Source organism: Lytechinus pictus, chromosome 12, assembly GCF_037042905.1.
Source record: "Lytechinus pictus isolate F3 Inbred chromosome 12, Lp3.0, whole genome shotgun sequence".
Taxonomy (NCBI): Eukaryota; Metazoa; Echinodermata; class Echinoidea; order Temnopleuroida; family Toxopneustidae; genus Lytechinus; species Lytechinus pictus.
The window spans coordinates 5,983,839-6,002,229 of record NC_087256.1 but is presented as its reverse complement, the minus strand read 5'-3'; the positions used below and the strand labels follow the sequence as shown (position 1 = coordinate 6,002,229).

The 18,391-nt window shown below is 34.6% G+C and overlaps 1 protein-coding gene and 2 non-coding genes across 4 annotated transcripts; 2 read left to right on the top strand and 1 right to left on the bottom strand.

Moving 5' to 3' along the window:
- Positions 1–784: 784 nt before the first annotated feature.
- LOC129273434 (uncharacterized) lies at positions 785–11,431 on the bottom strand. Of its 2 annotated transcripts, none has more exons than XM_054910464.2 (5): positions 10,927–11,431; positions 7,032–7,222; positions 5,508–5,618; positions 3,286–3,471; positions 785–2,441 (listed from the first exon to the last, which is right to left on the bottom strand). In XM_054910464.2, the coding sequence occupies exons 1-5, from the start codon at positions 10,943–10,945 to the stop codon at positions 2,268–2,270; spliced, it is 681 nt and encodes a 226-aa protein (XP_054766439.2). In that variant the 5' UTR covers positions 10,946–11,431; the 3' UTR covers positions 785–2,267. The 2 variants fall into 2 exon arrangements, with proteins under 2 accessions (XP_054766439.2, XP_054766438.2); XM_054910463.2 differs by having other exon boundaries at positions 5,508–5,654; positions 10,927–11,321.
- A 2,461-nt stretch (positions 11,432–13,892) lies between these two features.
- TRNAL-AAG (transfer RNA leucine (anticodon AAG)) lies at positions 13,893–13,974 on the top strand. Its single transcript has one exon. It is a non-coding gene; the product is annotated as a tRNA-Leu (tRNA).
- Positions 13,975–14,876: 902 nt separating this feature from the next.
- TRNAL-UAG (transfer RNA leucine (anticodon UAG)) lies at positions 14,877–14,958 on the top strand. The gene has a single exon. It is a non-coding gene; the product is annotated as a tRNA-Leu (tRNA).
- Positions 14,959–18,391: the final 3,433 nt, after the last annotated feature.

Here is an 18,391-nt window from a genome sequence, read left to right as displayed (position 1 = left end):
TTTTGTTTAGCATTGTGGTTTTTTTTCTTTAATTTTATTCAAATCTATTTCTGTTGGGCTGGACTTGACATTAATTTTGATTAAAGGTAAATTCCAGTTTTGGTAACGATCTCAAAATGACTTTTTACAGAATCTAATATAATGACCACCCAAGTGTCTGTTTGTATGAATAAAAAATATGTGCCAAAGGATTCTGGAAGAAATTGTGTAATTGCTGAGAAATAAGCAAAATAAGCGCGGATTCGGTCACTTCCGTCGGGTCTTTATTCCAGCAATAATAATACACTGTCCCACGTGTGCCTATCTGTGTTGGCGATCTTCAGTGTGATCGTATTTCAGCTTAGATTTTATGATTTCACAAAGTTCAGTTTATGTAACTGTACCAGATCTAGATCCACGATGATATAGTCATACTTAACCTTGGTTTTACAGACTTTCTCACGAAATTAGTGTTTTACTTCAACTACTGTAATTTAGCTTTAAGCACAAGAGGAACGCATATAAGTTACGCATCACGTTAAACAGTATTCACCCTCATGAACCATCCTCTCACACATGCCCAACCACGCGCTCTCCCCCTATCTCTTACACATACACATACACACATGCACCCCCACACCCTCCCTCACCCACACACACACACCTTCCCTCGCACACTCTCACGTACACACACACAAACAAAATCTGCCTCATTACATTGCACTACATGTGCCATGTGATAGGAATTGCAATTTATAACTTTTAGAAAGGAAATGGAAAAAAAAAACACGCAATAACCTTTAAATTATTTTCAGATATTTATTTCGTGTTACGTCAAAGGCGAAAGAGGCAAGGTCGGGTATCACAAAGGCACATTATTCATCACGGAATAATATGGAAGTACATCAGTGACATAAATTGTTCCCTCAATATTTTACAAGTAAAATCACACTTTAAATTCCGTTAAAGGCACATTGAAAACATTTTTTAGGATTTACAAAATGCTCTTCAAAATCGTCACAATACTTTTTTATCATATTCATAAATATTTGATTAATTAATAAATATATAAATAGATGCTCAATAAGCAATAAATATACATGATTTCATCAGACAAAAAACATAAACAGGCCTACAGCATAGTACTGAATACTCTTAAAAGTATAAATGTTTGAGAGGCCAATAAATTACAATATGAAAGCACATTTAAATGCATCTAAGTGACAAAAAGAGCAGTAGAACATTCATATCTCAGTATCATGGATCATTTTGTGATATCATTACTAACAACTACCCACAAATCAAAAATGTTTGTAACATTGTACCTTATATTGTCATTGATAATACGAATTTTCAGAGAAAAATGAAGACTCAAATATCAAAGATAAATAAAACAAAGCACATAAAATGACACGTAAATCAAGGCTAGTTTTAGACGAGCATGAAAATATTAAATGATTGTTTTTACATTTGAACACGAAGTAGCTAATGATGTACATTTGACAGGTGCCACATAGTGACATACTAAAATGCACATTTAAATAGCGGTATATGCATTCATTTCACAAACAAAACATTATTGCACAAAATGACCTGTGATCAGATCCGATTATAAAATCTAAACTAACTAATCAAATTCAACCGATTATAAAGATAGGCATTGTCTAGATCATGCTTGTCCAATTAATTCAAAATACAATGATTGGAAATAAAAATTTACATAAAAAGAAATCGACATAGAAGTGATGAAGAATTCATTGTACGTGCGAGGAATACATCTCGAAGCACTGATGTCATGAAATGAAATAATGTCAGATTTAGCATTGTATTCAAATGATATAGGAATTAGTAATTAATAAGGAATTAGTAATTATTAATTTAAGGGGCGTGTAATACGAATGGATGTCAAAAATATCTCCCTCTCTCACATTTACAATGCTCCAGTGCAAGAAAAACATCTCAATGGTGGGAGGTCATTGATTATTTCCTCCCCCTTTTTTATATAACGCTTGTTAAAAAAATGTAAGCCCATAAATAGATAAATAAATATATAAATACATGATTAGTACCATGAATGTTGAGAAGCATCATACGATGGAATACAGTATAAAATAGACCTGGTGGATGGACGTCATCGCACCGCCATCTTAGAGGCCGGCGCCATTACTCTACGTGCAGTTTGCACATCTCTCCGTTTACGCGTATTTCTATAGCCTCTGAATGAGGGCGCTAAGATTATGACGTCACATGCATAAGGTTTATAGTTGTGATGAATATCAGGAGAAACTTCAATTAGACAGGGAGAGAAGGCGGTTAAAGTCGACAAGGGCAGTGTATATGTATTCATCAATCCTCTGTAGAACGTAGAGGCTGCGTGTGTTGTGGATCTGGGAATTGTGGGGCACGGCTTCAAATCCCTCAAAGGTTTCAGAACCCTCATCATCGATATTAAGCGTTGACATCTTTGTAAAAGAGAGAAATATAGAGAAATTTGAAATTCGTGTAAGATTTCTATAATTATATCAAATGTAATCATAATTTGAAATAGGTTCGAATATAAACTATAATTAGAAATATTTACCATCTTGATATTACAGTTTGATACAAAGTCAACACAACATCGGTTTGACATGATGTTTCGCTAAGTAATATTTCTTTCATAGAGCGAAGTTCTATATCCTAACATATACAGTGTAGTATCATTATATGTTTGAAAGAGACACCCTAAAATTATCCTAATAAGCTATAATGTCGGTTTGTCCCAAATAAAGATACACAGCCGGTCATTAAACTGGGGGATATTCTAAAATAAGATCTTGATTTTAGAAATAGTGATCTTTCAGGAACAACAATTCCGAATTCCTTTTCGAGGTACTATTTTCCTGAATAGCAAGTCATTTATCACTCTTATAGTAATTTGCCTAATGTGATACAAAAGTTCGAATTTTATATAATTTTAAAAGTGACCAATTGCATATATTTTTAACTTAAAGCCCTTCGTGCAATGTTTTTAAGTAAAGGACTTTTATATTCTTAAAGCATATGAATAAACGAATTCCACCAGGAAGGCTTCATGGCCATTGAACTTCCCCTGTCCCCACCCTTCAAAAGGATTTCATCCATAAGGTATTGTAAAATTTGGCTCCTTGGTAGAACAGCTGAGCTGAAATGGCACAGCTGTTGAGCATGGAGAACCATGCTATTATTGTGATCATTTTATTTTATTATTTATGTCGTTATGTTAGATAGATTAAATAAAATTAAATAATATAAATTAAAATAAAAACCAAGGTGATGACGACTCACCAATTCAGAGACTTTGTGAAGTAGCCTATAGATTTGGATGGCGGAGGTGTCATAATCGTCAGTGAAGTCAACGCTGTATGATTCGGGAGAAGTCCTGAGAGCTAGGATCTCCTCGGTCTTCAGGGACCTCATGACTTCTTCGTAGGACTCAAGAAACAATTTGTGCTTGGGTAAAAGCTCTTCCTCCTGAAAGATAAAATTAGTAAATAAAGTACAACATTAAGATTGTGAACTAAGTTCTTCATCGATTGAATTGCAACGCCGTGCCACTTCATTCCGCGAAAAAAGTAAGGCATTTGATATAGAGTTTTAATCACTGATTACAGCAATTTGACAAATTATGACTTTACGTGTAACATTTAGAACACGTAATGTCTAGCAAAAATGTGACGGTGTAAAATATAATGTAGTATTTATTGATATATTGATACCAAAACGATCATCTCTTTAAAAAAAAGAGGGTTATCGAAGTCAATGAAACTTTTTATCATATATATAGGATGAAAAGAATTATTATTTAAAACCTATATCATGTCATACGAATACATGATACCCCTCCTTCCCTTTTACTGTCAAAGATGTCTTGTGTCTTTTATTTGATGATTCACTGTGTCATTGAGACCTTGTATAGGAAGTATTTGATGGTGTGAAACACGAATAACAGACACAGCGGAAGCCATGTCGTGCCATTTGTGTCCGTTTTGTTCAAGAAGACATATGAAGAAATACTTTCTATTTGGCTTGAGAGTCAAACACTCTTTAATTTGGCACAACCAGGTTCAAACACACAATATTAGAACCTGAATTATTACTATCATTGTTATTAAAACAAATTAAGAAAACCCATTGAAAATGCGATTTTGCCAAAAAAAGATGCTTTGAATTTTGTCAATGTGACTAATTAACCGTACCCGTCCCAAGAAAGAGCCACCCCTATCAATTATGTTTCAATGCATTGTCTATAATATGGCATTTAGTGAAAGCAAAATGAAGACGAGTCCGAGTACAATATCGAAATTAGAGGAAGGAAGACAGTGTGATTATTATTAATAGTGATTTGGTCATCGGAACGTGTGACCATCGTTATCGTCATTGCCCTTCAAACGGATATTGGGAAATATCAGTGAATTGCAACAATATTGTCCAATCAGTCATTAACAAATTCCCACAATTTTCCCTGACCATGACAACCATGCAGCCGGTATGAATGTCTAAAAATATCGGTTTCCGGTCTCATTTAGGGAGCTGTAAATGGGCGTGGCCCGTCAAAAGAGCGATAAATTGCCATAAAATGTTGATAAACTAATCAATCCATTAAGCATATAGACTAGTTACGTAAGGGCTACTTGCATTGACATTGATTAAAATTGAAAGAATGTACTGACCACAAATTCCTCACCACATGACACTCTTTTCCTATTTATTTATGGTGGACACAGCACCAGACAAAATGATTGTATTGGAAATCCAAAGCTAAGGGTAATCCCCTTGATGACTAATGCAACTCAGCAAATCAAGTAAGCAATCTATTTTATCACCGGTAAGATATTTGCTTGTCTATTAAAAATAAAAAAAGGTTGTTGAACTTTGCTTAAATCCAAAAGTCCACAGTAGTGTACACAAGAGCGTTTTAAAGCGGTACTGAGAATTTACAATCGAACAGTCCCTAATTCAAAATATTCCAATCATTGCTTTTTCTTGGTACTATTCTTTTAAGTATTACAAATCATAAACAAATGAAAATGAATAAAAATCCTACAAATCAAATCGAATAGAAATGATCTTAGATATAATTCGAAAATGGCGTTATTCCGGTTCTAGGGTTTTTTCACCTTAAATTTAATAATTTGAAAACATCTTCTTGTCAAAGGGCCTCATAGATTTGGTCGAAAAAAGTTTGGCTGGTTGGTGAAATAAAAGAAAAATTCGATTATCTTTGAACTGAACAATAAGACATCGATTGTGACAGTGACTTTATGAACAACTGAATATCGCCAGACAATGGAATGTCTTAACCTGTAATACGCAGTGTAACATCCATAACTCACAAATTAAGTACATGCAGGTGCACGAGCTAACTTTAGTACTTTGGTAAAAACGATATGAAAGTATTAGACGTTCATAATTTTTTGCCACTCATTTCAAATCCCCCAAATAAACACGGTAAAGATGAATTTGACTTTGTTTCGTAAAATTCTACGATATTGACAGGAGGATCTTACCGTCATGTCGTGCCTTTCGAAGGCTGGGGGCATGTCGTTGGTAACAGTCAGGAATCCTAGAATGTCCATCCTCGGGGCTTGGGCATCGCTCTGAAGAAGACGATCCGTTCTCTGTGATGGGAAATCATCATTGAAACGTGAGGCGAGCTGAACAAGGGGAACAGACAGACAGTGGAAGGGTGGAGTGATGAGATGAGGGTGAAGGACAACACAGATGGGTGGATGAATAGAAGATAGTTATGGCAGATGAATGAGGGATATATCGGGATAAGCTAGTTTGTTTGGAGGCATATCGCGGGCAAAGATTAGCAACCAGACACTCGATATCATAAGAAACATTCAAGTATTTCCGATTTTGGAGCGTTTATAAACAGTTGTTGGGACTATGGAAATTCTTTGTCCGATATGACTGCCGTTTCTTTTACTCTGTCGGTTTAAAAAGTTAATTGACATGATCGTGGCAAGTATGTCCTTCGTGAATAATTCATTTTTTATATATTGAACTTGATTTTATGATTGTTGGTTATAGGTGCCGTGTTTTGGAATGATTCCATTGATACGTTTAAGAGTTTTTGATAAGTTTCCGAAATATTCTGCGGTTGAATCGCAAAGTAGGGGTTCACAAGGCTCTTATTTCGGTCCGACTTAATCAAGTTTGTCACACGATTAAATGCCAACTATGTAGCCCCCCCCCCCCCCCACACACACACACACCATTCAGCTCATATCTGTCTACTACGAAACATGAAAAGAAGTACATGTGAACAAGGACAAGTGCACAGATGTGTTAGTGATTGGGTGGAGGAAATGACAGCACAGAAACGAAATTATCATTTGTGGTTAGTGTGGTTGAAATTGGATACACTTTATAAACACATTGCTTTAAAGATACACCCTCATAATGTATCAATATGTAAAATGACATTCGTTAAAAAGTTTTTTTTTTCAAATCTCTCTTCAACTCATACGAAAGGGCATTAGTGACATCGCATTACAAAAAGGATGCCCATTTCATTTAACTATTTTTCTCAAATATTTCTGAAATACAAGCATGACAAGTGAGATGGAGATACATCCTCTTTGCTCTGGCAGTAAATTGATGTTATGCAATCATGCATCTATTCATTTGTTTTAAGCTTCTCTCAATGGTGTTCAAAATGTATCATCTTCAGGCACGAAGAAAAGGCACAAGTTAACCTCTGTTAGCTGACCTTTTGGGTTCTTTCAGATTCGATGATACCAGATTGTCCTTAAGCAGAAAGCAGTATAAATCGAATACTTTACTCACTCCATACACAAATAATGGAAGCAATTCAAATAATCACATCAGTTGACAAAATTACCATAATTCAAATGCCAAGTATTACATTTTTTTTAATTTATTCAGCGGAAGGGGGCTTAATTATACAGAAAAAAGATGTGATTTTATGTCAAAGAAACGCCCTGCTTTATTACCTTAAAATTAAACTCCATTATTGCATAAAAAGGAAAACGTAAGATGAAAAGTGTTCTTAAAGTACTTACGAATCTGTTCACCATAGGTGTAAACTTTGCTCGTAACATTTCTATCTCCTGAACGATTAATAGATACGATTGGTAGGTAGATTGCGTTGTCCCCACCATCGTAGGCAAGGCAGTGGTTGGAGGCGCCGTTATAGGATTGGCCCTTGACACCATGAAGCAGCACATCGCTACCGTGACAAATTGTTGCATAACTGTAAGTGAAAAGCAATTTGAATTGACATTATTAGCTACCATGATGATTTGATGGTCCTATACAGTTGACAAGTGGGCGCGAACTGTGTGACTGGAAAACTCGGAACTGATTAACAGGTTGAAATATCAACGCTTAAATACTCGACACTGATCCATAACCAGAACGGTATTGCATCACTGTAACAGCTAGAGTCATGTTAAAATTTACAAGGAAAAGGCTACCTGTCGAAAAATCCCCGAGTTGTTAATTAGTTTTCCATTGTTTGGATGCTTTTGAAAAGCGATTGGTCACAATTTCTTGGAATCGGTTAAATATTAGAAAAATATTTTCACCCCTTTAAAGTTTTCTTTTTCTTCATCATGTTTAGGGGAAATGTACCGAGTAGTATGAATTATGAAGAACTAAATACGAAAGTCAATACTTTGCAAACAATTAATTTGATTCTGGAATTACAAATATGTAATTTCAACAACTTTATGATTGGAGAACCCAGGGAATTTCCGAGAACTGATCACTAAAACGTGTTTAATTGAATGCTGGGAAATTTTACCAGGTAGATATATATTTTTGTGCAGAACAGGCATAATAATCTTTTATCATTCCTTTTCGGAGATTTATAATGAGCCCCCACCTTTATCGTTAGCCATTTGAAGATTTCAGATATTCTAGTAGATACCTAAAATGGCTGGGAAGATTTTGGGGAAAATATTTACTGAATGAATCCACCCATGGAATAGAACGTTATACGAAATGCAAAATTGTGTATTTAGCTCTTCCTGAGACAAGCTCATTGAAAATATCTGTGGGAACACGTGGCCCAAAATTAAACCACCAATCGATATGTAAAATCTTAGAATAGCTTTATTTTAATAAAACAAATATTCTTCAAATGCACGGCACCCAAAACATATACCTACAAACGCACCCAAACACACACACAAATCCATGGACCCCATGGTAGAAGAGTATTGTCATGTCGACTAAACTGAATATGGGCTATCCATCAATTTAGCTTTTTTTTAATACGGAAAATAAATACTCCACTTTACTGTAGGCTATCCAAATCCACTGTAGACTTTGAAATTTTATATCAATTCAATAAGATGCTTATAAACAAAAAGGGCACTTTAGGTATTTTGTATCTTGTTCCTATGGACATCCATATTAAAGATGTATCTTGAAAAAAAAAGAGCAGAATTGAATCACAGAATAAGAAAATCTCCTCGTCCCTCTTAGGCGCCTTAAACCACTCAGCCATGGCACCTCCACTTAATGAACGGGTGCCAATTAATTTGATTTCTTGATCGGCACGCATGTTACACGAGCAAGGTGGCTTTATATAAAAATATATGGTATTACGCAATAGCAAGTCTGAGTGGAAATGACTAAAGTCAGTAGAGAGAGGGCCTTATGGACCTGTTTCCTGTCTGAGTGATGCCGACAGATCTGAACGGCTAGTGTTCCAGTCTTTAGGTCATTTACAGCCCTTTCCAAATCCTCCCATAAGCTTTCAACATCGATTAGATCTACAAGTTGGTTAAGTTTACTTTCTCAAGAGATACTTTGAAAAAAAATATAACCTTAAATGAGTTAGTAGCTAATGAATTTTTATTGACATTGAATTATTTCTTATATATATATATATATTTTTTTTTTGAGAACTGAAATGATTAATCTCGAATTTCAAAGACCAAAACTTTGGGGTCACTGGGAATATCCAGGCTGTATACATTATAAAAGAATTGAGACTCAAGCCACTGAAGCTTTCCAATCCTTTTTTTTTTCTTTCTTTCTTTTTTGGACACCGACTTAATTTCAGCCTTCTTTTGATTTGAAAATGCATCTTTTAGTGGAATTGATAAAGATTTTTTTTAGACACTTTTCCTTAAAGAAGAAGAACTATTCACTTTTTTTTAAAATTCACATTCACTCTCTACAAACTATTGTCGGGCAATGGTTTATGATTTGGTTAGACCATGTAGGATCCATATATAGACAACACTCCACATATTCAGAGACTTCGAAATCGACCGAACTATCATGGATGAAATTCGGAATAAATAAGATGAGCCTTGGTGATTTACGTGAGACAGAGGGAGAGGGCAGATACTAGGGCAAGAGTACTTTGACCCAAATGACTTCTTTCGTCTGAGCTCCCCGTCGAGAAACAGTTCTCGCGATGAGTGAAATATGGAAAAAAAGAGTTGGTGCTACCATGCATCACGAACTTGGCCTAGACCAAGAAATTACCAATTCCTTGCGTTGTCAGAGCACGTAAGATTCTTAGCAGTGAACATAAGGTGGAAGTGGGCACGGAGATGGTAGGACTTTTCAGATGTGGGGTTTGCTTGAGAAACTTTATTGTGGATTTTATTGTGGAAAGTGTACATTATCTATGAATTTATATAAATTTAATACTATATTGATTTACAATTGAAGGAATCAATTCTTTACTTTTTCATAACAGCAAATTAAAACGAATCTGCTCTACTGATCTTCTAAAACACATGCAAACAATTTTGGTAACAGCAAGCTCCCTCATCATATAATTTTTGTTGTTACCATTATTTTTCCCTCTCCAATATATTTAAATCGTTTTAAGCTATAAAGAAATTTTTGTGCAAAAAAATTCTTTTCGAAGTTAAGTAAATTATGCTACCAGCCTTTTGACGTTAATTCAATATATTATGTTGAGCTTCCATTGCTTTATACTCTGAAGGCCTATAATTTGATGTGGGCATACAAAATACACATATGAAGCGTATGGGCTTTTTCTATTAGCAAAGATGTTCGAAGGATGTTTTTTGACCTTTTGATCCCAACGTGTGTGTTAAAATAGAAAGAATATCGTGTTATACTTAGATATACGCGATAAACATGATAAAAGGCATCTAATAATTTACACAGAACTGAGCCAACGTACACACCCCACGCACGCAGTACACACCCCCACGCACGCAGTACACACCCCACGCACGCAGCACATACCCCAATCATCATTAACCAATGAACAATTTGAAGTTTTATCAAGCAAAGTTTAATTTAAGTGTTATTATTTTAATGTCATTACTATTTATTTAACACTTTGCAACCAAATTATTAGAAATGAAAATGAATGAAAAGTGATGATAAACGTTTTTGCCGTTCAAAGGTGTATGGAATTCGGAATCGGGTTGGGATGTCATGTGGTATTGATCTAATAAATTATTATCTGAAGTACATTATACGTAAGAGAAGTTTAAAAACATAAAAAAAAAACGTCCAAAGCAGAGGTCGATCGATATGTGTTTTAAGACGTGAAATTTTAACGAAAGTCAAGAGGACGCGACGTTAATTCAAACCATGCTTATCCCAATTTAGACCTAACAAAGTCAGGTTGATCCACCCCTGGAATCTGCTGAGATCATAATATGGGTTGCATGCTGGGTTATTTGGAACAGAGGGAGAATGGGGGAATACGCGGGAAACACGTCGACCTAAGAATGGCATGGTGTTATAGTCGGGGTTATAGTAAATAATATTCACTGCTGACTGGGAGCAGTCTAGAAAGACAATGAAAATTTTCCAATTGAAATATAATTTGAATTAGACATTTTATTTTCGGTGAGGAAACAAGTATATTCTTGTATATCATTATGAATAGACTATTAAAGTATCCATTGACATCCGGACAGAAATTGAAATTAAGTATAAATCACTCACCTTGGAAATTGTTGGCCATTGCTGTTGGGTAACTCGGTTGATATTTCACGACTATTTGTAGACGATTTGGTAGATGCAGCTATAAATTTAAGTGCAGATTCGGGTCAATCTAAAACCGTGTTGGTCCGGCCTCCTGAAGTTGTAATTAAGAACAATCACGAGAAATTACAGGCGTCAAAATCAGCGAATGGTATTGTAACTGCCTAGTATCGCGACTGAGTATGTTGAGCATGGCCAAGGTACCAGGTTCTTATAAGCTATGGCCCACACCGTTGACATGTTTCTTTCTCGGAACAAGGTAATGAAAAATAAAGAAAAATCCCGTTTTAACAATTTAAATTTGAAACGAAAATGGGCAACCGGGAACGATGAGGCAATTGATCCCGTTTTAGGTCAATGCGTTACGTACGAAGCACAGCCTCCCTGTTAGTGTGTGTTGACTCCAGCACCTGAAGCGAGCTGCGTGGTCCTGTATAACTTCTGCCAACTTACACAGGTCGAAAGTTACATTGTGACGTCATCAGAGCGCGACGGAGTTCCGAAAAAAGCATGAAGCAGGGGGAATACCCTTCGTCGGCTGTAGTATTTGTTTTATCTATCGCCAATGCGATTTCCTATCATTTTAATCACGTAGACGTTTGGGTCGATCGCTTTTTTTGTTCCGGATGGTATGTTAAATTATTTGAGATGACATTTTTGTTTCCGTCATCTACGTAATATATTCTCTTGGGTCGAACACCCCTCCCCACCTGGAAATTTAGACTGTTTCCCTACATATATATTCTTAGAGTGTAAATATATTGAATGCGTTTATTTAGACTTCTATCCGCTCCCGCCCTTTTGAAAGATTAATGATTATTTTTGGAAAAAAACAATAATAGACTTGGGGAACTTCTTTCGTCTTCTTCTTTTTTTTTAATCAACTGATGTTGAGGAATTTATTGAACAAAGAAGAATGTACAAATTAGGGGAGAGAGGTGATCTGCAGAAACTGGAATATCCCCGTGGAACATCATGTCCAACTAAAAAAAAACTTTTTAATTCCTTAAAAATCCTTTTATTATTTCCTTACTCCATACTACCAATATTTACAAGCAAGTCCAGAGCTGTATTGCCATTTTGCTTAATGGTGTCATTATTTCTACTTTTGTATCCTTTTTTGTATAACCTTTGCTGATTAGATGTCAACTAATGGTATGAATGGCCCATGGCGCGTGTTTAGGTTCAAAATCCTGCATTCAGTATATTTGTCTACTATGACCATATAACTCGAACGAAATCATATTGTTAGGAGAGAGGGACGGGAGGGGGTAAACACAAAATGATTTGATCGGACTTATTATGTTCCTTAAGTTATATCTTAGGGTTAGATTCGCACATATTTTTATTTTTGTGCATAATTCATGCTACCTCGATATTACATTTAGGAGGGATTAGTCAGATTTTACTTGAAATTACTAAAGTGTTCCCAAGAAACCTTCAAAATTGAAGGTCAGCATTTCAAAACGCCCACTAACTTATTGTAATAGTCATGATAATTTAAAAAATAGTCATGATCTTAAGTTCCGAGTAAATCTTAATGAAGTTTTTGAGTGGTAAATTTTTTTCCCAGCATATTGTTGTAGAGAACTATTACCAAAGTATGTGAGTTTAGCATTTTGGAAAACGTTTGGTCTTCTTGTGCCCAACCCGCGTAATCAATACAGTACTTTTCATTATTTATTTCATTAAACAAACAATAGATATAGAAATTGCACCAAAAACCTTGTGTTTAGCCTATTATTTACAATTACATAAATTGATCAAAGACCATACTGAATACTTTATTATTTATTAAGGAAAAAACAAGAAGAAAACAAGAAAAAGAACTCCATTTTGTCTACGTCCACTTTCGTTTTCAGACAAAAAAAATACATATAAATAAGAAGAATTGAATGTAACGAAGTTATTGTGAAGTTTAGACTTTAAAAAAATAATGGAAAAATAACGAATTCGGAAATGTATCATTCTTCAAGCGTATCTTCAGAATGAATGTTCTTTATTTTCAGGTGTGTGGGCGCTGTTGATGTTTATATTTTTGGTGAAAATTGTTTGTACTTTGAAATGACGAATGAAAATATCTAGATGTGTTTCAAAATAATATAGTTTTCTCCTTTATCGGAACACCTTAAATGTCTTCATTCGTGGGCTCCGTGGCATTGACTTGTAAAAACCACACAAAGATCAACACACCTGCGACCATTTAAAGGCAAGTTCGCCAAACATCAAGTTCACCGCAAGAGTTCATTGAGTTCACTAACGGATAAGTAAGACAAGCGCAATGTGATACTCTTACAGATAAAGTAAAACAAATCAGAAAAGAAACTTCCAGTATTTTGTAGTTGGAAAGTCATCATAAGTATGCCTTGATTGAATGAGATGTTCACTGAGATTGTACTTCCACTGATGTATTTCAGGACTATTGAATGAAAATCACAAAATCTTACTTCTTCGATCACCGATAATCAAGATGCTTTTCATTGAATAAAAACTAAGTTACGATATCATAATGATAACTGTGTGTTCCATTATTAGTCGACTATGAATTAAATATTGGAACAAATTAAACATGGATTTTTCGAAATTTCTATGAGTGTTTCTAAGTGTATGACACCACTAACTACACCATGGGCAATTTCCCGTGTAATTCTGTTTTGTGAAGCCCCGTAAAACTTTAAAATCATTGAAAATGTCATGCATTACTTATTTCAAATCTAATATTAATAAAACTTTTATTGTCGTGTTCGATTGCACTTTTTAAATTCACATCAAGTTGATGTCAAAGAAGGATTAAGTTTCGTTTCTAAATTAAATTATTTTTTTCTGATTGATTATAAAATGAATTGAAAATCATTTAGACTATACACACTAAAAATTTTGTTTGGATGCACTTTGGCTTTCTTTGTAATATCTTCCTCTATCAGTGAGGTAGCGTGGCCGAGCGGTCTAAGGCGCTGGTTTAAGGCACCAGTCATTTCGATGGCGTGGGTTCGAATCCCACCGCTGCCAAAATAAATCTTTTCTTGGTAAATAGATTTTTATTTCAACATTCAATGTAATGGAATTTTGTTGTTACACAGCTGATAGTTTTTGTTTTTTAACTCTGGGTATATAATGAATCATGCAATGATTATACATGACACTTTATTTGAATATTTCTCATGTGAGACTGTGTTTTCCAGAAAGGTGTAACAAATAACGATTACCCTCTAAGATTAAAATCGAAATGGATTTATATCATTCTTTGTGCACTACTCTATATAAACATAATGGAAGGATTACACATGTGCAATCAGTGTCTCATTTACATTTCAGTATTCAAGCCATACAGTGCATTCATTTTCACAATTTAGTGAATACATCTCAACACCATGGTTCTGATTAAATAATGAAACCTAAGTAAAATGTCTAAGGTCAAGTCCACCCCAACCTAAAGTTGATTTGCTGAATCGAATGAATAAGGAGAATAACAGAGGAATGACATTGATTTTCATCAAGAGAAAATACAAATGGAGGTACCGATTGAGATCACCTACTCACTATCTATTTTGTATTTTCCGATATGAATTTCAATTCACGCTATACATTATTTAACATATACGAACATAATATATCTCGATTATTTTATAAACCCTGCTCTTGCATCACTAGGATTATTTCACTTGATTTAGAATCCCATATGATATTGTTTATAATGCCAGGGTCCCAGGTTGAAATCCTAAATCGGGGCATTGCGATTTTCTAATATCAATTTTACATCATTAATATTTCCAATGAAGACTGGATCTATCGAACTTTTCGATGTTTCGGATTCTATATTCTCTACCTCTCTTCCTTTACTTTAGCATGGTTTAGAAAAAAAATCGAACAAAAATAACAGTCATTCACATGTGCGACTGTGAGCGATGTGAGGTAGCGTGGCCGAGCGGTCTAAGGCGCTGGTTTTAGGCACCAGTCATTTCGATGGCGTGGGTTCGAATCCCACCGCTGCCAAAATTATTTTATTTATTTTTCTCATTTCTAAAATTATTTGTTTCATGGCCGACATATATTGAGATCAATGAAAATTGTGGCAATGATGAAATATTATAATATTTCATACGAAATGTCAGTACTACTTTGTCATGATTGTATAGTAGTTATGTCCGTATTTCCAAACTATAGTGTTCAACAGAGTACTGACATCTAAATAAAACATTCACAAATAAACAAAGAAGTTCATTGTTGATATTATCAGCAACACAAGAACGATAATTAGACAACGAGGTTTTTATTTTGTAACTCCCAATCTCATGAACAATTGCATGCATATTTCACAATTTCTGAACCAATTGTAAACACAGTCAATATTAATTTAAATTGTACATTGAACGAAATAAAATAAAGATGGAAACAAGTTTAAAGAGCAAGTATTTGTACAAATAACTTTAGTTTAGGAAAATATAATTTGGTAGAATGGTTAGATTCTGAAATCAATTCTTAAAAAAATGTATTCATGATATTTCCCTGAAGATTCTCTATGAGACTGAAATTGCAAAAGTCTTAGAGTGGTTTCTCATATTCCCAAAATGGATCCTTGTTTCCACATGCAACATGTTTCGTGAATTTCAATAATAAAAGGTCAAACCCCTTACCGAAAGGGGGAAATGAAATAGACCGAAAATGATATTAATGCAAACAAAACCTCGGACACTGCTACCACCCTCTACCACCTTAAATCTACAGTATACTAAGAAGTAGTATCATTATCCCATCCTTTCTTTAATACTTTCTCTTCGAATACATGGTTACATGACGTCACTGGGAGAAAATGGGACCGTATGTAAAGTGTATTAGGTAATATAATGAAGTAGAAGTTATATACCCTTTCCCAAGTTCAACACCTTTTCCAAGAAATGAAAGTTTTAAACTCTTCTTTCTCTTTTTAATGAGGAAGTAGCCTGTGGGTGGTTGGTTGAATCTCCTTTTTGTTGCAGACTTGTTAAATGTATACTTGTTAATGAATGTGGCTAACACTGCACCCGTTCCCTTTTCTTTGGGAATGTAAGCGTTCGACTAAAGATCAAGAAAACATTGGTAAAACGACGAAAGTGTGAACAACTGAAAATGAAACGTCCTCTCAAAACCACCAGGTGAGGTGGATAATATATTGTTTCATTAAAAATCTTGCACAAAAAAATTGCAATTCGTTTCTCTACATCATCTACATAAAGAACAGAATAGGAACAATCCATAATTATCGAACAAATTATATTAGGGTTACAAGATATTGTCATTCAAATATTTTCAATTTTGACAAAATCTCCATATGATAACTGGATAATATATTAAGCGATCACCTGTCCAGACCCAAACACTTTATAAAAAATCACCACGCCATGTTCATGAAAAGGATTTCCCCCAAAAGAGTTATATCAAGAGCTGCTCATTCTGAAAGTTGTATTTCAAATCATTTTATTATTCCCCCTTTTTTTCTCAGAAAAAGATTCATCGCCGATTTGTTTTACAATTATTTTTATGTCCCCTTCTCCCACCCCCCCCCCCCCTCTGTCTCTCTCTCTCTCTCTCTGAAAAAAAATCGTTAAAAAGTGCCGGAATAACAATTACCTTTCTAATGCTAAACTTGTGTATTCAGTATAATTAATTGTAGTTATAAGATATATTTCACATTAAAAAAAAAAAAAAAAAAAAACTTTTATGAAGACGAAGGTAGCAAGACACAGATATCTTCTTTGATAATTTTAGTTACATCTTCGAAGTTCGAAGACTTTAAGTCATACGCTGCTTAGAATTTAACTGTTACATATTTTCATAAAGAATAGTTTGCATTAGTTACCACAAAAGATGAGGTTGTCAGAACTTATCTAATAGTTTTATAACATTTAGATTTTACCTTTTTAACCTTTTGGCACAGTATATTAAAATCATTACTCTTTGAATATTTAGGAAGTTAGTTAGATGAAATTTAATATTAATCGAGTAAAAAAAAACATCAATTGAGTGTCAACGCCGATCGGAAAGTCGACGAAAAGTGGCCGGAATCAGACGGGTAAATTCTCCGTTAATCGTTTTGCTACAGTTATACTGGCTAAACCGACTCCAGTGCCCCGTCTTACAAAAAGTTGCGATTGATCCAATCAACCACAACTATGGACGGCCAGCAATGTCAACATCTAAAAAAAACATGTTTGTTTAAAATATTTTCAACACATTCATACATTCATAGTTTTCTTGAAAATTCAGTGTGCTTCTTTTTGTTTTCAAAAGGACATTGTGGCAAATTTTCAAAAGAAAAATGGTGACATTGATGGATTTCCATATACTTGAGTTTGATCGGATCAATCGTAACTCTTTGTAAGACGGGACCCAGACCTATCAAATCCATTATCTAACCTTCCAGATGACACTACTTTTGCTCCGGCGATACTTATTGCTCCGGGCTTTATTCCATCAAAGATATCGAGTTATGGTTTGGGTTGCAATAGAGTTTTATGTTAGGTTTAGGGTTAGATTTAGGATAGGGTATAGTGTTAAATCCAGGGTTGAAGTTGGTCGTTTCATGAATGTGTGGACCTTGCAGCGGAGCAATTGTCGACGGAGCAAGAGCCATGGAACCCTTTATATGTGGATGTATCATATAGGTCCAGTTGACGAGACTGATTCTTCCTTTTGATAGGTCTTTTTGTATGTAGATTAAAGAAAAAAGAAAAATAAAGTATAGGAGTAATGCAATTATTTTTTTTTAATCATTGTTCAGCAGCACACTGAATTATTTTCGTCAACAATTACACTGGGAGATAACAAAGGTCAAATATGAACCGTTTCATACATTTATATTAGACAAACACAGCTTGGCTAATTAGCTTAGCGGAAGTAGATTCGGTTTCACATGTATTCCTGTATTATCTAAACGTGTGGGTGTGTTGGTGCTTTTTTGTCGTCATCACTTGAGCGTGTTTTGGTTATAGAATCAATTAGTATTAACGATGAAATATTTGTGGTTTAAAATTATAAATTCAAGCAAGTTTCTATGCAGTTAAGAGGGTCATATAAAGCTTAGGAAAAAACCGTATTGAGATGAAATCTATTTTAGTAATAAAAATGCCATGTCATTGGTTAATCTTTTTAATAATTTCACTTTATTACATACAAAACCAAAACAAACCACTCTTCAGGGTGAACTCACCCTTATTGAGTAAAACGACTGAGTTTCAATGAAGAAGTTAGAATAATCATAATAAAAATGCGGTTAATTTCATTATATTTGCAGGTAATACAAAGCCCCAATTAAATATGCCATTGATAGAATATTCCCGTTGTCGTAGGCTTTGGTTGTTTTAATTAGGCAATCTACTTTTACCAGCTTTTGTATCATTTCCTGAATCTTTACGGAAAGTGTATTATTATAATATTGATATTGCGGATG